General features: G+C 51.7%; 1 protein-coding gene and 2 long non-coding RNA genes across 28 annotated transcripts in view; 1 reads left to right on the forward strand and 2 right to left on the reverse strand.

The window, feature by feature from the left end:
- The window catches only part of LOC118382984 (inositol polyphosphate-4-phosphatase type I A-like), a 42,402-nt gene that overhangs the window by 12,220 nt on the left and 8,324 nt on the right, over positions 1-21,858 (forward strand). For 2 of the 19 annotated variants that reach the window (XM_052499492.1, XM_052499495.1), the window contains exons 2-23: positions 2,693-2,909; positions 3,120-3,164; positions 3,251-3,369; positions 4,852-4,968; positions 5,189-5,268; positions 10,406-10,520; positions 10,647-10,737; positions 11,329-11,476; positions 11,626-11,756; positions 12,790-12,894; positions 12,980-13,088; positions 13,771-13,788; positions 15,224-15,407; positions 16,734-16,952; positions 17,253-17,397; positions 17,941-17,973; positions 18,287-18,459; positions 19,168-19,291; positions 19,370-19,637; positions 19,717-19,814; positions 19,929-20,041; positions 21,136-21,290. In XM_052499492.1, coding sequence (XP_052355452.1) covers positions 2,693-2,909; positions 3,120-3,164; positions 3,251-3,369; positions 4,852-4,968; positions 5,189-5,268; positions 10,406-10,520; positions 10,647-10,737; positions 11,329-11,476; positions 11,626-11,756; positions 12,790-12,894; positions 12,980-13,088; positions 13,771-13,788; positions 15,224-15,407; positions 16,734-16,952; positions 17,253-17,397; positions 17,941-17,973; positions 18,287-18,459; positions 19,168-19,291; positions 19,370-19,637; positions 19,717-19,814; positions 19,929-20,041; positions 21,136-21,290 — 2,807 coding nt within the window. Of the gene's footprint in view, positions 1-2,692; positions 2,910-3,119; positions 3,165-3,250; positions 3,370-4,851; positions 4,969-5,188; positions 5,269-7,295; positions 7,324-9,426; positions 10,198-10,405; positions 10,521-10,646; positions 10,738-11,328; positions 11,477-11,625; positions 11,757-12,789; positions 12,895-12,979; positions 13,089-13,770; positions 13,789-15,220; positions 15,408-16,733; positions 16,953-17,252; positions 17,557-17,940; positions 17,974-18,286; positions 18,460-19,167; positions 19,292-19,369; positions 19,638-19,716; positions 19,815-19,928; positions 20,042-21,135; positions 21,291-21,551; positions 21,850-21,858 lie in introns of those variants that run through there. The other 17 variants (XM_052499481.1, XM_052499487.1, XM_052499490.1 and 14 more) reach the window with 16 other exon arrangements.
- LOC127916730 (uncharacterized) lies at positions 5,207-9,031 on the reverse strand. 7 transcript variants are annotated; one of them, XR_008095759.1, is made up of 4 exons: positions 8,873-9,031; positions 8,356-8,425; positions 8,068-8,312; positions 5,207-5,356 (listed from the first exon to the last, which is right to left on the reverse strand). It is a non-coding gene; the product is annotated as an uncharacterized LOC127916730 (long non-coding RNA). The 7 variants fall into 7 exon arrangements; XR_008095758.1 differs by having other exon boundaries at positions 8,068-8,277; positions 8,356-8,460; XR_008095761.1 differs by having other exon boundaries at positions 8,138-8,312; positions 8,356-8,460.
- On the reverse strand, positions 6,537-7,841 carry LOC127916731 (uncharacterized). Of its 2 annotated transcripts, none has more exons than XR_008095762.1 (3): positions 7,683-7,841; positions 7,536-7,616; positions 6,537-6,574 (listed from the first exon to the last, which is right to left on the reverse strand). It is a non-coding gene; the product is annotated as an uncharacterized LOC127916731 (long non-coding RNA). The 2 variants fall into 2 exon arrangements; XR_008095763.1 differs by having other exon boundaries at positions 6,538-6,574; positions 7,536-7,581.

A 21,858-nucleotide genomic window follows, 5' to 3' on the forward strand; every position in this document is an offset into this window, starting at 1 on the left:
CTGCTGTTTGTATTATCTCGCCACAGCTGAATCTCTGGGAAAGTCCACATGAACGCCAGAAAGGCTCTCTGCATAAAGGATGCCCTACATATCAGCCCAACACTTGTCATTTAACCCAGCAGTGGACCTGTGGTATCACAGAGGAACAAAGCGTTCAACGGAACCTTGATAAGTGGTTTTGTTTATACGGTACATCCAGGCAGTGTTGATCATCTTGACTATGCTGGGTATTGTCAATAGACGTATGTGAAAGCAAGCAGTTCTGACCTTTTCCTCCTTGCCTGACCTAGTCTCTCTGAGGTGTTCTAGCCCTGGTGCTGTGGGCTGTTGCTAGCTACTATACTCCAGCTGTTAGCAGTGACAGAAATAGGGTGTGGATCTCTATTGAAGCTGTTAAGTAGAACAGGGCTGGTCTATTACCCACAGCCTCCAGCCTCAGTGTAAATGGGCTAATTGTTCCTGTTTGAGGAGAGGCCTGGTTCCTGGGCTAACTGGCCAATGGCTGAGGGCCTTCCCTGGATGAACTTGGGGACAGTCATCATGTCAGAGTCCTCAGGGCTGTCCCCTGAGGGGTGTGGGTGGGAGGGGAGGATGAGGAGTGGGAGGGACATTGGATGGTTTTATGAGGAGTGAGAGCAGAAATGCGCTTTGTATTTGGAATAGGCACCACTGATATGAAAGTGTCAGTTCAACATTGAGGAAAAACATCTGCCACCACTCATTGTTATTTTCTGTGAAGGGCACCTGTTGCTCCATTTATGCCCATTCAGACCCTTCAGTTGATGCCATACAGTGCATTCACTGCACAGCTATTCTCAGGTCTTTCCAGAGATGTTCGATCGGTTTCAAGTCCGGGCTCTGGCTGGGCCACTCAAGGACATTCAGAGACTTGTCTCGAAGCCACTCCTGCGTTGTCTTAACTGTGCTTAGGGTCATGATCCTGCTGGAAGGTGAACCTTCGCCCCAGTCTGAGGTCCTGAACTCTCTGGAGCAGGTTTTCATCAAGGATATCTGTTACTTTGCTCCGTTCATCTTTCCCTCTATCCTGACTAGTCTCCCAGTCCCTGCCGCTGAAGAACATCCCCACAGCATGATGCAGCACCACCATGCTTCACTGTAGGGATGGTGCCAGGTTTCCTCCAGGCGTGATGCTTAGCTTTCAGGCCAAAGAGTTCAATCAATTTCATCAAAACGGAGAATCTTGTTTCTCATGGTCTGAGAGTCCTTTAGGTGCCCTTTGGCAAACTCCAAGCAGGAGGTCATGTTCATTTTTTACTGAGGATTGTCTTCCGTCTGGCCACTCTACCATAAAGGCCTGATTAGGAGGAGTGCTGCAGAGATGGTTGTCCTTCTGGAAGGTTCTCCCATCTCCACAGAGTAACTGTAAGAGTGACAAATAGGGTTCTTTGTCACCTCCCTGAACAAGGCCATTCTCCCCCGATTGCTCAGTTTGGCCCGGCGGCCTGCTCTAGGAAGAGTCTTGGTGGTTCCAAACTTCTTCCATTTAAGAATGATGGAGGCCACTGTGTTGTTGAGGACCTTCAATGGAGCAGAAATGTTTTGGTACTCTTCCCCCAGATCTGTGCTTCGACACAATCCTGTCTCTGAGCTCTATGGACAATTTCTTAAACCTCTTGGCTTGGTTTTTGCTCTGACATGCACGGTCAACTGTGGGACCTTAGGTGTGCCTTTTTTTCCAAATATATATATTTTAGAAAAATCAAAACCTTTTCACTTTTTCATTATGGGGTATTGTGTGTAGATTGATGAGGGGACTAAAATATTGTATACATTTTAGAATAAGGCTGTTGCGTAACAATGTGGGAGAAGTCGAGGGGTCTGAATACTTTCTGAGGGCACTGTATGCCGCCATTATTTAAGATGATCCGTTTTATAACTATAATGCTATCAATTAACTGATGACTCGAGGGTTGAAATATGTGCAATTTGACACCTACTCTATCGCAGCTTCTCTCTGAATTAATGTGATAAAGTGCCCCTTGAATTTGTAAGCAACAGTTTTGAAATGACGGGAGACCATTGTGTAAACAGGACGAATAACATTGTCGTATTCAGAGCTGGTTCCTGTCTGCTGGCAGGCTAAAGGACAGTCTGTGTTTACTTCATGTTGTACAGTTTGTGCCCAAACACAGACCATGCATCCACTGTATCAAAACTCTGAAATCTATGAATGTAGGACTCCATGGACAAAAGCCTTGCTAGACAAACTTGAGTACACATATTGACGGACGCGTGCGCGCACACACTCTCTCTCACACACACAAATAATCTAATTTGTCAGATGCGGTTGAGAGCAGATTGTGCAGCAGAGAGATGGATGCAGTGCCCTCGGGATGCTGCTGAAGCAGAGTAATGACGTCTAACTGCATGTTCACAGACACGTGCTGCTCTCTCTGTCGATGCCCCTCCATCCCTGTCTCTCTCTATATATATTTCCATCCATCCCTCTCTCTCTCTATGTGGACTAGCCTCTCCTCTGGGAGTCCAGCCACCTCCACAGCCTGCAGTGCTCCTGCACCAAAAGCGAAACGTGAGCGGAGAAGATGAAGGGGAGGGAAAAGAGAGAGAGAAACAATGGTCAGAGTGGAGATGTGACTGGACGTATAGTTGGTGTGGTCCCTTATGTTTATCATTGTCTCTCTTTCTCCCCATCTCTCCCTCCTTCTCTCAGCTCGTAGAGGAAGGCCCAGGCAGGGTCGTGGAGTGGCTCAGTATAAGGGTGTGTGTTCTCACCAAGGGTGTGTGCCTCTCCTCACCCCTGGAGAAGGCCAGCAGGATCAGGATGTCGGAGGCTAGAGAGCGTAGCCCCCGCCACCAGAGACCCTGGTCAGTGTACCGGGCCAACACCTTTGACCTCTCCTCTGAGATGATCGGCCTAGCACTCGCAGGTGAGAATGGGAAAGGGTTGTGTGTTGGACACACACTATATCAAGGAAACAAACAATATGAGGAAGGAATGACTTCCTGCCTTGTACACATCCTGTTGATCCAGTCTGTATATCAAGGTACACCAACATGTTTTTATCACTGTTGTCCTCTCATTTCTGACAACTGAATTAGTGGAAAATGACTTTTAATGCTACTTTGCTGTTTTGTAGGGAACAGCCAGGATCCAGATGAGCCTGTTCTAGAGTTCAGTGTGGGTGAGTACAGTAAATTAACTTCTAAAGGAAATGTCTTTCATTTCTTGTTCCATGCGTTCCAACGTGCTGTGTCCCTCCCTCTCCAGCCTGTAATGAGTTGGTGACCCCAGCTCTGGAGCGGAAACCCAACAGCTTTGTGGCAGTGAGCTGCACCACCCCTCCCCAGGCCTTCTGGACAAAACACACCCAGACTGAGATCATCGAGGTGAGACAGACCATCATCCTACTGCCGTCGTCCCTGTGCCCCCTACTGCCATCGTCCCTGTGCCCCCTACTGCCGTCGTCCCTGTGCCCCCTACTGCCGTCGTCCCTCTGCCCCCTACTGCCGTCGCCCCTCTGCCCCCTACTGCCGTCGCCCCTCTGCCCCCTACTGCCGTCGCCCCTCTGCCCCCTACTGCCGTCGCCCTCTGCCCCCTACTGCCGTCGCCCCTCTGCCCCCTACTGCCGTCGCCCCTCTGCCCCCTACTGCCGTCGCCCCTCTGCCCCCTACTGCCGTCGTCCCTCTGCCCCCTACTGCCGTCGCCCCTCTGCCCCCTACTGCCGTCGCCCCTCTGCCCCCTACTGCCGTCGCCCCTCTGCCCCCTACTGCCGTCGCCCCTCTGCCCCCTACTGCCGTCGTCCCTGTGCCCCCTACTGCCGTCGTCCCAGTGCCCCCTGGGGCCGTCGTCCCAGTGCCCCCTGGGGCCGTCGTCCCAGTGCCCCCTGGGGCCGTCGTCCCTGTGCCCCCTGGGGCCGTCGTCCCTGTGCCCCCTGGGGCCGTCGTCCCTCTGCCCCCTACTGCCGTCGTCCCTCTGCCCCCTGGGGCCGTCGTCCCTCTGCCCCCTACTGCCGTCGTCCCTGTGCCCCCTACTGCCGTCGTCCCTGTGCCCCCTACTGCCGTCGTCCCTCTGCCCCCTACTGCCGTCGTCCCTCTGCCCCCTACTGCCGTCGTCCCTCTGCCCCCTACTGCCGTCGTCCCTCTGCCCCCTACTGCCGTCGTCCCTCTGCCCACTACTGCCGTCGTCCCTCTGCCCTCTACTGCCGTCGTCCCTGGGGCCTTCGTCCCTCTGCCCCCTACTACCGTCGTCCCTCTGCCCCCTACTGCCGTCGCCCCCCTGTGCCCCCTTACTGCCGTCGCCCCTCTGCCCCCTACCGCCGTCGCCCCTCTGCCCCCTACTGCCGTCGTCCCTCTGCCCCCTACTGCCGTCGCCCCTCTGCCCCCTACTGCCGTCGCCCTCTGCCCCCTGGGGCCGTCGCCCCTCTGCCCCCTACTGCCGTCGTCCCTCTGCCCCCTACTGCCGTCGTCCCTCTGCCCCCTACTGCCGTCGTCCCTCTGCCACCTACTGCCGTCGTCCCTCTGCCCCCTACTGCCGTCGTCCCTCTGCCCCTGGGGCCGTCGTCCCCTCTGCCCCCTACTGCCGTCCCGTGCCTCTGCCCCCTACTGCCGTCGTCCCTCTGCCCCCTACTGCCGTCGTCCCTCTGCCACCTACTGCCGTCGTCCCTCTGCCCCCTACTGCCGTCGTCCCTCTGCCCCCTACTGCCGTCGTCCCTCTGCGTCCTGTAAAACAACACAATCTACTGCACCTATCTGGTGTATGTGACAATAAAACATGATTTTAGAATGTTGTTAACTAATATCTTTCTGTATGTGTACAGTTTAGATGAAGCAACAATGAGAGCTTCATTGATTGATTGCTTCCCCCTACAGGGCACCAATAACCCTATATTCCTGAGCAGCATAGCCTTCTTCCAGGACTCTCTGATCAACCAGCAGACGCAGGTCAAGCTGTCTGTGTACGACGTCAAGGACCGCTCTCAGGGCACGGTGAGTAGAATATTAGATAAGATGACATTAAAACACCAAGTAATATGTCCTGCTCCCATCAGATAATAAACTACTAGATCAGTCCCATTCCTTTCATCACCTCCCTTCCCTCACCAGCCACCTTGGGAGTGTTGTTTTCTTAGATGTCTGTATCCTTTCTCTCTCGCTCACTCCCTCCCTCGTTCTCTCTCCCTCGCTTTCTCTCTTTCTCCTGACCTAGATGTATTTATTAGGCTCAGCTCTGTTTCCTGTGAAGGAGTTGCTGCAGGAGAAGAACCACAGGTTACACCTGACCCTGAGGTAGGAGAGACACCGGTTACACCTGACCCTGAGGTAGGAGAGACACAGGTTACACCTGACCCTGAGGTAGGAGAGACGCGGGTTACACCTGACCCTGAGGTAGGAGAGAGACGCGGGTCTACACCTGACCCTGAGGTAGGAGAGACGCGGGTTACACCTGCCCCCTGAGGTAGGAGAGAGACGCGGGTTACACCTGACCCTGGGTAGGAGTGCCCCTGGGGGTCGTCCCACCTGACCCTGGGGTAGGAGAGACACCGGTTACACCTGACCCTGAGGTAGGAGAGACACGGGTTACATCTGACCCTGAGGTAGGAGAGACGCGGGTTACACCTGCCCTGAGGTAGGAGAGACGCGGGGTTACACCTGACCCTGAGGTAGGAGAGAGACGCGGGTTACACCTGACCCTGAGGTAGGAGAGAGACGCTCTGGGTTACACCTGACCCTGAGGTAGGAGAGAGACGCGGGTTACACCTGACCCTGAGGTAGGAGAGACACGGGTTACACCTGACCCTGAGGTAGGAGAGACACGGGTTACACCTGACCCTGAGGTAGGAGAGTCCCAGTTACACCTGACCCTGAGGTAGGAGAGACACTGGGGTTACACCTGACCCTGTGGTAGGGGACGCGGGTTACACCTGACCCTGAGGTAGGAGAGACGCGGGTTACACCTGACCCTGAGGTAGGAGAGTCCCTCTGGGTTACACCTGACCCTGAGGTAGGGAGACGCGGGTTACACCTGACCCTGAGGTAGGAGAGAGACGCGGGTCCCACCTGACCCTGAGGTAGGAGAGAGCCGCGGGTTACACCTGACCCTGACACCTACACCTGACCCTGAGGTAGGGAGAGCGCGGGTTACACCTGACCCTGGGGGAGAGTCCCGTGGGTTACACCTGACCCTGAGGTAGGGAGAGACCGGGTTACACCTGACCCTGAGGTAGGAGAGAGACCCTGGGTTACACCTGACCCTGAGGTAGGAGAGAGACGCGGGTTGCCACCTGCCCTGAGGTAGGAGAGAGACGCGGGTTACACCTGACCCTGAGGTAGGAGAGAGACGCTCTGGTTACACCTGACCCTGAGGTAGGAGAGAGTCCCTCTGGTTACACCTGACCCTGAGGTAGCCCACTACGCGGGTTACACCTGACCCTGAGGTAGGAGAGAGACGCGGGTTACACCTGACCCTGAGGTAGGGAGAGACGCGGGTTACACCTGACCCTGAGGTAGGAGAGAGCCCCCGGGGTTACACCTGACCCTGAGGTAGGAGTCGTCCCTCTGCGGGTTACACCTGACCCTGAGGTAGGAGAGAGACCTCTGGGTTACACCTGCCCTGAGGTAGGAGAGAGACCCTACACCTGACCCTGAGGTAGGAGAGAGACGCGGGTTACACCTGACCCTGAGGTAGGAGAGAGACGCGGGTTACACCTGACCCTGAGGTGGAGTCCCTCTGACCGCTGGTTACACCTGACCCTGAGGTAGGAGAGAGACGCTGGGTTACACCTGACCCTGAGGTAGGAGACAACACGGGTTACACCTGACCCTGAGGTATGTGACAATAAAACATGATTTTAGAGGTTAAGAATATCTTTCTGTATGTGTACAGTTTAGACCCTGAGGTAGGAAGAGAGCTTCACCTGACCCTGAGGTAGGAGAGGGCACCGGGTAACCCTGACCCTGAGGTAGAGATAGCCGGGTTACACCTGACCCTGAGGTAGGACCAGCAGACGCAGGTTACACCTGACCCTGAGGTAGGAGAGAGACCGGGTTACAGGGCACCCTGAGGTAGGAGATAAGATGACATTAAACCTGACCCTGAGGTAGGATATGTCCTGGTCCCATCAGACCCTGAGGTAGAGATCAGTCCCGGGTTACACCTGACCCTGAGGTACCAGCCACCTTGGGGTGTACACCTGACCCTTAGGATGTCTGTATCCGGGTTACACCTGACCCTGAGGTAGGAGAGAGACGCGGGTTACACCTGACCCTGAGGTAGGAGAGAGACAGCGGGTTACACCTGACCCTGAGGTAGGAGAAGAACCACAGGTTACACCTGACCCTGAGGTAGGAGAGACACCGGTTACACCTGACCCTGAGGTAGGAGAGACACAGGTTACACCTGACCCTGAGGTAGGAGAGACGCGGGTTACACCTGACCCTGAGGTAGGAGAGAGACGCGGGTTACACCTGACCCTGAGGTAGGAGAGACACCGGGTTACACCTGACCCTGAGGTAGGAGAGACACAGGTTACACCTGACCCTGAGGTAGGAGAGACGCGGGTTACACCTGACCCTGAGGTAGGAGAGAGACGCGGGTTACACCTGACCCTGAGGTAGGAGAGAGACGCGGGTTACACCTGACCCTGAGGTAGGAGAGAGACGGGTTACACCTGACCCTGAGGTAGGAGAGACACGGGTTACACCTGACCCTGAGGTAGGAGAGAGACGCGGGTTACACCTGACCCTGAGGTAGGAGAGAGACGCGGGTTACACCTGACCCTGAGGTAGGAGAGAGACGCGGGTTACACCTGACCCTGAGGTAGGAGAGAGACGCGGGTTACACCTGACCCTGAGGTAGGAGAGAGACGCGGGTTACACCTGACCCTGAGGTAGGAGAGAGACGCGGGTTACACCTGACCCTGAGGTAGGAGAGAGACGCGGGTTACACCTGACCCTGAGGTAGGAGAGAGACGCGGGTTACACCTGACCCTGAGGTAGGAGAGAGACGCGGGTTACACCTGACCCTGAGGTAGGAGAGAGACGCGGGTTACACCTGACCCTGAGGTAGGAGAGAGACGCGGGTTACACCTGACCCTGAGGTAGGAGAGAGACGCGGGTTACACCTGACCCTGAGGTAGGAGAGAGACGCGGGTTACACCTGACCCTGAGGTAGGAGAGAGACGCGGGTTACACCTGACCCTGAGGTAGGAGAGAGACGCGGGTTACACCTGACCCTGAGGTAGGAGAGAGACGCGGGTTACACCTGACCCTGAGGTAGGAGAGAGACGCGGGTTACACCTGACCCTGAGGTAGGAGAGAGACGCGGGTTACACCTGACCCTGAGGTACCTGACCCTGAGAGAGACGCGGGTTACACCTGACCCTGAGGTAGGAGAGAGACGCGGGTTACACCTGACCCTGAGGTAGGAGAGAGACGCGGGTTACACCTGACCCTGAGGTAGGAGAGAGACGCGGGTTACACCTGACCCTGAGGTAGGAGAGAGACGCGGGTTACACCTGACCCTGAGGTAGGGAGAGACGCGGGTTACACCTGACCCTGAGGTAGGAGAGAGACGCGGGTTACACCTGACCCTGAGGTAGGGAGAGACGCGGGTTACACCTGACCCTGAGGTAGGGAGAGACGCGGGTTACACCTGACCCTGAGGTAGGGGAGAGACGCGGGTTACACCTGACCCTGAGGTAGGAGAGAGACGCGGGTTACACCTGACCCTGAGGTAGGGGAGAGACGCGGGTTACACCTGACCCTGAGGTAGGAGAGACGCGGGTTACACCTGACCCTGAGGTAGGAGAGAGACGGGTTACACCTGACCCTGAGGTAGGAGAGAGACGCGGGTTACACCTGACCCTGAGGTAGGGAGAGACACGGGTTACACCTGACCCTGAGGTAGGAGAGAGACGCGGGTTACACCTGACCCTGAGGTAGGAGAGAGACGCGGGTTACACCTGACCCTGAGGTAGGAGAGAGACGCGGGTTACACCTGACCCTGAGGTAGGAGAGAGACGCGGGTTACACCTGACCCTGAGGTAGGAGAGAGACGCGGGTTACACCTGACCCTGAGGTAGGAGAGAGACGCGGGTTACACCTGACCCTGAGGTAGGAGAGAGACGCGGGTTACACCTGACCCTGAGGTAGGAGAGAGACGCGGGTTACACCTGACCCTGAGGTAGGAGAGAGACGCGGGTTACACCTGACCCTGAGGTAGGAGAGAGACGCGGGTTACACCTGACCCTGAGGTAGGAGAGAGACGCGGGTTACACCTGACCCTGAGGTAGGGGAGAGACGCGGGTTACACCTGACCCTGAGGTAGGGGAGAGACGCGGGTTACACCTGACCCTGAGGTAGGGGAGAGACGCGGGTTACACCTGACCCTGAGGTAGGGAGAGACGCGGGTTACACCTGACCCTGAGGTAGGGAGAGACGCGGGTTACACCTGACCCTGAGGTAGGGGAGAGACGCGGGTTACACCTGACCCTGAGGTAGGGGAGAGACGCGGGTTACACCTGACCCTGAGGTAGGGGAGAGACGCGGGTTACACCTGACCCTGAGGTAGGGGAGAGACGCGGGTTACACCTGACCCTGAGGTAGGGGAGAGACGCGGGTTACACCTGACCCTGAGGTAGGAGAGACAGACAGGTGGAATTGATTCAGACAGGATTCGTATGTCATTATGATTATAATTATATTCATATTGCTCCCGAGTGGTGCCGTGGTCTGAGGCACTGCATCTCAGTGCTAGGGGTGTAACTACAGACACCCTGGTTCGAATCCAGGCTCTATCACAATGGGCCGTGATTGGGAGTCCCATAGGGTGAGGCACAATTGGCCCAGCGTCGCCGGGGTAGGCCGTCATTGTAAAATAAGAATTTGTTCTTAACTGACTTGCCTGGTTAAATAAAATAAAATGGGCCATGCCTTTGGTAAGGTGACAGGTAGCCTAGCGGTTGGAGCGCTGTGCCAGTAACCTGAGCCTGCAAGGTAAAACAAAATCTGTGTGCCCTTGCGCAAGGCACTTAACCCTAATTGTTCCAGGGTTGCTGTTATCAGGTGTGTCCTGCTTGCTGCCAACGCTCACTAATCCTGTTTCATTCTTTAGTTATCAATGGCTGACCCTGGCCGTGACCCCACTCTGTGAGGGGCTCTCAGGAGGAGTTGGGATATTCACACATGTATAATATATTCTTGTACATTTGGACAAATGTAAGCACCCAAATGATTGTCTTATAACAGACGAGGATGCTTAAATGTATGGCTCCATAGTAATGTAAATATGAAGCCTATACATTTTTCATCTAGATTGTTTTGGGTCTGTCATAGTTTTCTGCTGTTTGATCGTTGCTGACTGTAGACTGTGTGTTCCTGGGGGATGCCGTTGACAGCCCTACTGGTGTGTGTTATTGATGAACAGATCTGCAGAGAACAAGCACGTGGGGAACGTCACCATCATTGCCTGGCAGATAGAGGAGAAGAGGGATCAGAGGACTCTGCCTGTTGCCAGGTTACCAGACACCATCAACAGCAGGGTGAGCTTCCGAGACTCTCGCCGGATCCCTACCGCTGACACCAAATGTCAGACACCTGTGAGACCGGGGCCAGGGTCGTGTGTGTGCATCCTGCATGTGTGACTCTTCTATCCCTGTGTGCCACAGACCGTGCTTCCAGTGGATGAGAGCCTGACAGAATCCATGGGTGTCAGAGCCAAATATGCATCTTTATGCAAAGACACCCTGCTGACATCAGGTAGGAGGGACAGCTGGGTCTGTCCCATTATCTCAGCCCACTGGCACCACCTCTACCAAAGCCCACTAGAAGAGCCTGTCTCCCCACTGAGAAGCTTTGTAAGCAGGCGCCAATAATTCATGTGTCACCTGAGACGAATGCAGTTCGGTATCATCTTCCGTAACATTTCACCTAATGTGATTCTGTTCTAAAAAATGATTTCTGCGGCTCTAAATGATTTGATTGGACATCCATCCGATCCGTCCCTCATGGCTGGATGTTAGCAGGTTTCACTGAGTAATGTCATTACCCGTACGCTCAGTGAGAGATTGTTGCTTTTCTTAGTCACCACTCTCAGGTGTGTGTGTGTGTGTGTGTGTGTGTGTGTGTGTCTGGACAGACATCTGTATACAGTGGAATGGCTTATTGTCCTCTGGGAAGGAAATACTTTTTCACATGCTCCTCTTATACTTTAAATCCCCCCCGAGACAAAATGTGACCTTAAAATATACAGCTCTTTTATCATGTATTACTCGACTGTGGAGCAAAATAAATAATACAGAGATTGTGTTAGATGATGTTGAGCATTTTCCGTGTGTGTGTGTCTCTCAGTGTTTGGAGGCACCATGTCCAGAATGTACCGTTTCCCCACCACGGACGGTCACCACCTGCGGGTGCTAGAACAGATGGCTGAAAGTGTGTTGTCTCTCAACATCCCCAGACAGTATGTCAAACTACTGCTGGAGGAGGACGCTGTCAGGTACACTACTACACATTGTCACACACACACACACAGATATATACACACACCGACATGCACATTTGTGACCATGTCCAGGGATTTGTTAATTGAGTGTGCATTAATAAAATATAATTTAATGCCTGAGTTGCCGAAGTGTGTGTGTTCAGGGTTTGTGAGCTGGAGGAGCTGGGGGAGTTGTCACCATGCTGGGAGAACCTACGACGACAGATAGTCACTCAGTACCAGACCATCATCCTCGCGTACCAGGAGACTCTCTCTGACCTCACCAACTACCAGGGTTAGTACTGTACACACGCACGATTATCAGGAGACTCTCTCTGACCTCTGTTGTGGAAATTTCCTGTATTACCAAATGATGAGAGAGCAAATCACACACCAGTCAGAGTTATGCTTAATCTTCACCTTTAATAATAATTAATCTTTTGCAATAGCATTTTGACTTTCAACATTTCAGTATCTCTAATGAAAAGTTGAGAGTGGTCAACATAATGGCAACAGATCTTTTATAGCAAAGATCCACACCCCTAGTCGACATGACAAAACACAGATAATAGGAACTTCACCAAGAAAGATTGTTACTTGAGAGAGGAGTATCCCCATAGCCAGACAGCATTAGCTATAAATGATCGTTCAGTTTGGTCTCCTAAACGAAGTTCTTATCTCGTTCTTGGTACAACATAGTACCTCATCCAGTGGCATATATCAATTGTCAATTCTATATACTCTTATCTCAAATACACCCAAATCTGGACAAACTCACTGAAGACAGTGAGCCTCTTAGGTCATACACTAGGGAAAGATAAGGGCAACCTCAGAGGGGACATACAATGGTTCCAGACACTGCCATCCTCCTCTCCCCAATGAGAAAAGGAGGGAGTGACTAGCACACAGACATTGTGGAGCCAAGAGATAATTGGTTCCCCCTCAATCATCCCTTCACATGGTTTAAAAGATATTTTCACATATGAAGACAAGCCTGACCTCTCCCCTCTCTGGGGCCCAAGTAACTGAGCCCTAGCACAGAAAGTTTAACTGCAAACTGCCAACACTATAGTCCAAAAATATACATTCTAAATTACAAGTATCTCACAAGTATATTATGAAAATAAAACCTCTTATCTATGTTACCCAACTAATTCTGATTCACCCCCACACCGCACCAACTACAAGGGTTAGTACTGTACACACACACACACACACAAACTTATTTCAGCCTCAGATAGCTATGTTTAAGGTGGTTTGTTGTGGTTTAACATGAGAATCCCACTCTGTCTATTCCACCCCTCTCTTTTGTCTGGTCTTTCCTCCAGGTCCGTCGTTCAAGGCCAGTAACCTGAAGGCAGAGAGGAAGCTGGAGTTCATACCCACCAACCTTCATGTCCAGAGGATGAGGGTGCAGGATGAGTCTGGCTTTGGTGAGCTGAGCCCCATACCCTGTTCCCCCCCTGGATGTTCATACAGCTCTCCACTTTGGCCTTAATAGTTATGTTCCCCCCCCAGACCACACGTATGACGTGGTGACTATCGGGGCTCCCGCCGCCCACTACCAGGGCTTCAAGAACAGCGGCCTGCGCAAGCAAATCACCAAGTTCGAGGAGGCCAAGAAACAGTGAGTACAGAACCTCACAAAGTGGTGGAACCCAGGTGGAACTGCGGTAGAACCTTGGTTGTATTAGATGTATCCTTCTTGCTGCCAATGCTCACTAATCTTATGACATTTTTTCAGCTAACAACCCTACTGACAGGCTATCTGGCTGTGTTTGGACTTGGCTTTTTAAGTCTTTTGTTTTTAACGGACAAGTTTCTAATCAAGTGAATCCTAAGTCTGTTTTTGGTAGAGAAACACCCTTGTATCTCTCCCCATCCCCTTTTAAAATGGTACAACATCGAAACATGTTTACGGTCTTTTAACAGGTTTTAACCATTAGGCAGAATGAATACCTGCATTAAACACAAACCACTGCTTTTGTCTAAACATTAACGTCATTATACAGTTGAGAATCACATCCTGAGAATGATATTATGTATGTGGTTAATGAAGGATACCCCACAACATACTGTCAAATGCTTCATTTATCAAATCCATGTACGTCTGTTTATCCCTTGTTCTTGTGCTACTGCATGATCCGTATTTTGACTGCCGACTTCCTGTCTGTTTTCTCATTATACACTACATGCTATGCTGCTTTTAGCCTTGGCATTTCCCCTTAATTATATTATATATTTCAAAGATGATTTCCAGTTTTCTGGCTTTTTAATTTTTTCCAATTGCATCTTTATTTTCTAATCAGCGTTTATGAGGAAGAATGGTGAGTTCCTATGTACTCTGATTCTGTTCTTTAGTCATTTTATTCTCCCCACTGTTTGTTTGGTTCTTTCTGCACGGAAATAATAGTTTGTTCGCCGTCACTGAGTTTGTTGTTTTAGCTGTAAGTCACTCAGTCACCTACCTGTGTTTCACCACTGTAAGTGTGAATCCACAATGGCTGCCTGTGAGTACCATCATAAGCTACTCTATATGGACAGAGGGTGATCTACAGTAGAGCGCTTGCTATGGGGTTTGAGGCATAGAACTACAGAGACCGACAGATCCATAACAATAGCATTGTACATTCTACATCTTCAACAGTCTGCCTCACTCTGAACATCTGTGGTTCTATGTCTAGATAGTGTTGTCTGTGTTCCAGGTGAGGAACAGGCTTGTGCATGCAGATATGGATGCTCACCTCAGTCCCAGACCTGCAGAGTAGAATGTTCTAGCAGAGTTGAATTATTCAGATATGTATTGTATGCAGACAGGTGTGTAATCTGTCAAGCAGTGTGAGAGAATGTTGCGGAAGTACAATCTCCTTCAGTTCCCAGAATGCAGTGCACATTCAGTCTCACGTTCCTGTGTGTGCTCTTACCATCTTTGTCTACACATCTGCGTCTGCTGTCTGCGTCTTCTGTGTCTCTCTGTATGTGTCTACTGTCTGCGTCTACTGTCTGTGTCTACGTGTCTGTGAAGACTGTCTCTGTCTGCGTCTACGTGTCTGACTACTGTCTCTTCGTCTACCTCTACTGTCTGTGACTACTGTCTCTTCGTCTACCTCTACTGTCTGTGACTACTGTCTCTGTGCCTGTGTCTACCTCTACTGTCTGTGACTACTGTCTCTGTGCCTGTGTCTACCTCTACTGTCTGTGACTACTGTCTCTGTGCCTGTGTCTACCTCTACTGTCTGTGACTACTGTCTCTGTGCCTGTGTCTACCTCTACTGTCTGTGACTACTGTCTGTGACTACTGTCTCTGTGCCTGTGTCTACCTCTACTGTCTGTGACTACTGTCTCTGCGTCTACGTGTCTGTGTCTACGTCTACTGTCTGTGCGTCTACGTCTACTGTCTCTGCCTGTCTACCTCTACTGTCTCTGCCTGTGTCTACCTCTACTGTCTGTGACTACTGTCTCTGTGCCTGTGTCTACCTCTACTGTCTGTGACTACTGTCGCTGCGTCTACGTGTCTGTGACTAGTCTCTGCGTCTACGTCTACTGTCTGTGTGTCTACGTCTGTCAGTGACTACTGTGTCTGTGACTACTGTCTCTGTGTGTCTGTGACTACTGTCTCTGTGTGTCTGTGACTACTGTCTCTGCGTGTCTGTGACTACTGTCTCTGCGTGTCTGTGACTACTGTCTCTGTGTCTACATGTCTGTGATTCAGGGTAAATGCTGTGTTCTCTGAACACCCCACCCTGTCTGTCCCTGCAGCAGTGCCCTGTCCAGCTGTCAGTCTATAGTGTACATCCCCCAGGACATTGTCCGGGCCAAGGAGATCATCTCCCACATCAACACCCTGAAGACCCAGGTCAGCTACTATGCTGAGAGGCTGTCCCGCGCTGCCAAGGACCGCTCTGCCAACGGTCTGGAGAGGACCCTTGCCATCCTGGCTGATAAGGTGAGGGAAAGCCTCCAGCCTGGTACCAGGTCTGTTTGTGAGGGAGAGCCCCTGGCCTGATACCAGGTCTGTTGGGGAAGGAGAGCCTCTAGCCTGGTACCAGGTTTGTTTGTGAGGGAGAGCCCCTGGCCTGGTACCAGGTTTGTTTGTGAGGGAGAGCCCCTGGCCTGGTACCAGGTTTGTTTGTGAGGGAGAGCCCCTGGCCTGGTACCAGGTTTGTTTGTGAGGGAGAGCCCCTGGCCTGGTACCAGGTTTGTTTGTGAGGGAGAGCCCCTGGCCTGGTACCAGGTTTGTTTGTGAGGGAGAGCCCCTGGCCTGGTACCAGGTTTGTTTGTGAGGGAGAGCCCCTGGCCTGGTACCAGGTTTGTTTGTGAGGGAGAGCCCCTGGCCTGATACCAGGTTTGTTTGTGAGGGAGAGCCCCTGGCCTGGTACCAGGTTTGTTTGTGAGGGAGAGCCCCTGGCCTGGTACCAGGTTTGTTTGTGAGGGAGAGCCCCTGGCCTGGTACCAGGTTTGTTTGTGAGGGAGAGCCCCTGGCCTGGTACCAGGTTTGTTTGTGAGGGAGAGCCCCTGGCCTGGTACCAGGTTTGTTTGTGAGGGAGAGCCCCTGGCCTGGTACCAGGTCTGTTTGTGAGGGAGAGCCCCTGGCCTGGTACCAGGTCTGTTTGTGAGGGAGAGCCCCTGGCCTGGTACCAGGTCTGTTTGTGAGGGAGAGCCCCTGGCCTGGTACCAGGTCTGTTTGTGAGGGAGAGCCTCTAGCCTGGTACCAGGTTTGTTTGTGAGGGAGAGCCCCTGGCCTGGTACCAGGTTTGTTTGTGAGGGAGAGCCCCTGGCCTGGTACCAGGTCTGTCTGTGAGGGAGAGCCCCTGGCCTGGTACCAGGTCTGTTTGTGAGGGAGAGCCCCTGGCCTGGTACCAGGTCTGTTTGTGAGGGAGAGCCCCTGACCTGGTACCAGGTCTGTTTGTGAATGAGAGCCCCTGGCCTGGTAGCAGGTCTATTGGGGAAGGAGAGCCCCTAGCCTGGTAGCAGGTCTATTGGGGAAGGAGAGCCCCTAGCCTGGTAGCAGGTCTATTGGGGAAGGAGAGCCCCTAGCCTGGTAGCAGTTCTATTGGGGAAGGAGAGCCCCTAGCCTGGTAGCAGGTATGTTTATGCTGTTTTACTGACCTTTGTGGGGTTGTGTATTTACTCTTCAGTCATAAACCCAAAGAGAGTGCTATATTATTTGACCAGTGTAATTTGTCATCATGTGGACGGACGAGAATACAGAACGGCATCTCTTGCTTGGCTCAATTCCCGCTGTGTGGTTCGTATGACCTTTACCCTTCAGACTCGCCAGCTGGTGACGGAGTGTGACTGCAAACTGCTGGCCTCGGCCATCCAGGCGCTGAACGCGGCACGTCCTGAGTACATCGCCTCCAAGGCGTCACCCTCCGCCGACGCCACCGATCAAGTAGTCCTGCGCAACGACCAGGACACGCTGCTGGCCAAGTGGAGCGGATGCAACAGCCGGTCCTCGCTGCACTTCGACTGGCACGAGGAGGAGTGGGTAAGGCAAGGGGTCACCAGGGCTCAGGGGTTCACAGGTCAACTCCAGTTTAGCCTTCATGGTTTAGGAGCACTTAAATCCAGTTCCAGTATGTAAGGAAGAAAGCAGTGTGTTAACTGAGGGATTTGTGTTTTTGTTTGGTTTGTTGGTCCATCAGATGTCTAGACTGGAACACTAGATTTTATTGGCTTTTGTTCTAGTCTCTCCTCCCTTCTCCTCTCTTCCACCCTTCTCTCTCTTCCCCTACACTCTTCCCCTGTTCTTCTCTTTTCATTCCTGTTCTTCATTCCCTGCCCCCAGGAGAAGGTGTGGGTAAATGTAGACAAGAGTCTGGAGTGTATCATCCAGCGGGTGGACAAACTCCTTCAGAAGGACCGTCTGCCTGGCAACAGCAGCCAGGGGGACACTACCCCAGGCCACCAGCAGGGCGGCAGCAGTAAGAAAGGTAACCAGAGTACCAGAGCGTTCTGGATCAACCCTGACTGCATGACCCAGGAGGAGCCTTCATCATCACTACCTTCCTCACCATCATCATCCTCCCTCCTGCCTGCTCTCACCCTGAATCTGACTCATGCATGCCCACCCAGCCCTGACAAAACCCCATGTAGGTTTCTTTCCTTTCTTACTTCACTTCACTTGCTTTTTTGCTTTGTCATGCACATTTGTCCTATCATCATACTGCTATCATATTCATCATATCTCAACCTATTAGAATTGGTCTACCTTGATTTTGTGCAGTATTAAACATTCCAAAGATGTAAATTTCCTGTGTGTGAATGGTTAATTTTTCTCTGTGTTAGGTAGGTCTGTCAGTGCTTGTTGTATTCTGGAGGCCAGCCAAAGTCCTGTTGCTGTGGCCTCCTATGTGCCAGCTCAGCCTATGTACTGTAGCCATCTAGCTTATTATGTGCTTACTGTACTGTGTGCTGTCTGCCATGTTGCTGGTGGTGCTCCCTAACTATGCATGTGGCACCTCCACTCCTTCCAGATGGCAGCCCCAGTGGCGAGGAGGCTTTCCCAGGTAAGAGCTCTGTCCTCTCCCCAGCTTCTGTCCCCCTGTCTCTCTGGCTGCTTCTAACTGCAGCCCAGCTCAGTGCCACTGCTTCGTCTAGCTCTATATATCACACCGTCTGTATGACACCTCCTGTTTCTAGTACCTTATCAGAGATGAAGGACTTAAAGGCCAATGTGTTGTCACATGTTATTGTCTCACATTATATGAAGGAGTTGCAGCAGCAATTTAAGGGTCTCTCAGGATGCTTTCAATGCAGAAGAGTACATAGTGTGTGTGTGTGTGTGTGTGTTACTGTTTTGTTACTGTGTGTCTGGCCCAGGGGAGTGGAGCGAGGCCCTGTACCCTCTCCTCACCACGCTGACAGAGTGTGTGGCTATGATGAGTGACAAGGCTAAGAGCTCCATGGTGTTCCTGTTGATGCAGGACAGTGCTCCTACCATCGCCATGGACCTCTCCCTGCAGTACAGACGAGACGTGGTCTTCTGCCAGACGGTCAGCACAGGACACATCCACACATACTGACGTGCGCACACACGTAGATGCAAATACATGTGTGCACAGACGCCCATTAGCAAACACACATGTGCGCATACATACAGACACACAAGCAGTGAGGTAGAGTAATATGTGTAAATAAAAAATGTTAATACACACTGAGTATACCAAAATTAGGAACAATTCCTAATATTGAGTTGCACCGCCCCTCTTTTTGCCCTCTGAACATCCTCAATTTGTCAGGGCATGGACTACAAGGTGTCGAAAGTGTTCCACAGGGATGCTGGCCCATGTTGACTCCAATACTTCCCACAGTTGTCTTGTTGGCTGGATGTCCTTTGGTTGGTGGACCCTTCTTGATACACACGGGAAACTGTTGAGTGTGAAAAACCCAGCAGCGTTGCAGTTCTTGACACACTCAAACCGGTGCGCCTGACACCTACTACCATACCCTGTTCAAAGGCAATTCAATGTTTTGTCTTGTCCATTCACCCTCTGAATGCACACACATACAATCCATGTGTTAATTGTCTCAATGCTTAAAAATCCTTCTTTAAACTGTCTCCTCCCCTTTATCTACACTGATTTTAAGGGAGATTTAACAGGTGACATCAATAAGGAATCATAGTTTGGTCAGTGTCATGGAAAGAGCAGGTGTTCCTAAAGTTTTGTATACTCAGTGTTAATGTTAATATCTGTCTCCAGCTCACTGCTCTCATCTGTGGCTTCATCATCAAGCTGAGGAACTGTCTCCGTGACGATGGCTTCCTCAGGCAGCTCTACACCATCGGCCTGCTGGCCCAGTTTGAGTCTCTGCTCAGCACCTACGGTAAAGTACACTCTCCTCTCTCATTCTCTCTCTCTGTTTAATAATTGTTCACTCTCTCACATACCTCCCACCTCCCAGGCGAGGAGCTGTCCATGTTGGAGGACATGTCGGTTGGCATCATGGACCTACGAAACGTTACCTTCAAGGTGACCCAGGCAACGTCCAGCTCCTCCCCCGACATGCTGCCAGTCATCACTGGCAACCGGGACGGCTTCAACGTCCGCATCCCGTTGCCGGAGACCATGTTTGACGCGTTGCCGCGGGAGATCCAGAACGGCATGCTGCTGCGTGTCCAGCCGGTGCTCTTCAACGTGGGAATCAACGAACAGCAGACGCTGGCAGAGAAGTGAGGGGGGGGAGGAATGATTGAGGGATGAAGAGTGGTGATGTCCCTGTATTGTTGACATGTCTCCTGTTTGGGACAGGTTTGGAGACACGTCTCTGCAGGAGATCATTAACCTAGAGAGTCTGGCCAGACTTAACTCCTACTATCAACAGTTCAAGGAGGTTTTACCTGAGGACTGTAAGTCACCATGAAGTAAATGGCCCTATATGGTCCTACCTGAAGTAATTGGCCCTATATGGAGAATATTGTTAAGATGTAGCCTATAACATCCTCCTCCTCTCCTGGTCTCAGGCCTGCCCAGGTCCCGTTCCCAGACGTGTCTACCAGAGCTGCTGAGGTTCCTGGGACAAAATGTCCACGCCAGGAAGAACAAGAACGTAGACATCCTGTGGCAGGCAGCAGAGGTGGGCCCATTTTTCGCTGCAGGGCCATGAATGAATTATTGGAGATGATCCTTTCGAGTCCAGTCCATTTCCTTCTGTATGGATGTTACTAATGAGGGTCCAGTCCATTTCCTTCTGTATGGATGTTACTAATGAGAGTCCAGTCCATTTCCTTCTGTATGGATGTTACTAATGAGGGTCCAGTCCATTTCCTTCTGTATGGATGTTACTAATGAGGGTCCAGTCCATTTCCTTCTGTATGGATGTTACTAATGAGGGTCCAGTCCATTTCCTTCTGTATGGATGTTACTAATGAGGGTCCAGTCCATTTCCTTCTGTATGGATGTTACTAATGAGAGTCCAGTCCATTTCCTTCTGTATGGATATTACTAATGAGAGTCCAGTCTATTTCCTTCTGTATGGATGTTACTAATGATGGTCCAGTCCATTTCCTTCTGTATGGATGTTACTAATGAGGGTCCAGTCCATTTCCTTCTGTATGGATGTTACTAATGAGGGTCCAGTCCATTTCCTTCTGTATGGATGTTACTAATGAGGGTCCAGTCCATTTCCTTCTGTATGGATGTTACTAATGAGAGTCCAGTCTATTTCCTTCTGTATGGATATTACTAATGAGAGTCCAGTCCATTTCCTTTTGTATGGATGTTACTAATGAGGGTCCAGTCCATTTCCTTCTGTATGGATGTTACTAATGAGAGTCCAGTCCATTTCTTTCTGTATGGATGTTACTAATGAGGGTCCAGTCCATTTCCTTCTGTATGGATGTTACTAATGAGGGTCCAGTCTATTTCCTTCTGTATGAATGTTACTAATGAGGGTCCAGTCCATTTCCTTCTGTATGGATGTTACTAATGAGGGTCCAGTCCATTTCCTTCTGTATGGATGTTACTAATGAGGGTCCAGTCCATTTCCTTCTGTATGGATGTTACTAATGAGGGTCCAGTCCATTTCCTTCTGTATGGATGTTACTAATGAGGGTCCAGTCCATTTCCTTCTGTATGGATGTTACTAATGAGGGTCCAGAGCAGGCCTGAATAATAATTCTGTAGTGAGCAGCCTGCTGTCTATTATTTCCTTGTATCTCTCCTCCCCAGATCTGTCGTCGTCTGAACGGTGTGCGTTTCACCAGCTGTAAGAGTGCTAAGGACCGCACGGCCATGTCCGTCACCCTGGAGCAGTGTCTGATCCTACAGCACGAACATGGCATGGCCCCACAGGTCTTCTCCCAGGCCCTCGACTGCATGCGCAGGTAGGTGTCCAGCCCACTGCCTGAACTAAAATGAAACGCACACATATTGCTCGCTATATATGCTGGGACAGTGCCAACTACAGGGCCCCTTCTCCCCCATTTTAAAAATAATAAAATATAAGTTATATTTTAATTCTCTGTAATTAGCATTGGTTCCTCACGCAGCATCTGCTTGACAGTCTGTCTAGCCAGTTTGTGGAGAATGCTCCCCCATGATGACAGAGCTTGCTTTCCATACCCCCACATCATCCCCCTATCCAGCTCTCCTCCAACCCCATCCCCCTGTTCTCTGACACTGCTTGCTGAGAAGATGAAGGGCTAGATGAAGTGGAGGAGGGTAGAAGGAGCAGAAACCTTGTGTAAGGATGTGACGACTCCCAGAACAGGAGCCCTGTAGGGTATGTGAAAGATCTGTTGGGTAGTAATGCCATGCTGTCCTGCAGCTCCCTGCATGGTCTTTCGCTCCTCTCTTCACCTGCCCACTTCCTGTTCCTATTTGGTATGGGGAATTTTAAGTGCATGGATTGAGGCTGGCATACCCCCCCACCCTACCTGCTATTCAGGAAGT

The sequence above is a fragment of the Oncorhynchus keta genome, chromosome 37, assembly GCF_023373465.1.
Source record: "Oncorhynchus keta strain PuntledgeMale-10-30-2019 chromosome 37, Oket_V2, whole genome shotgun sequence".
Taxonomy (NCBI): domain Eukaryota; kingdom Metazoa; phylum Chordata; class Actinopteri; order Salmoniformes; family Salmonidae; genus Oncorhynchus; species Oncorhynchus keta.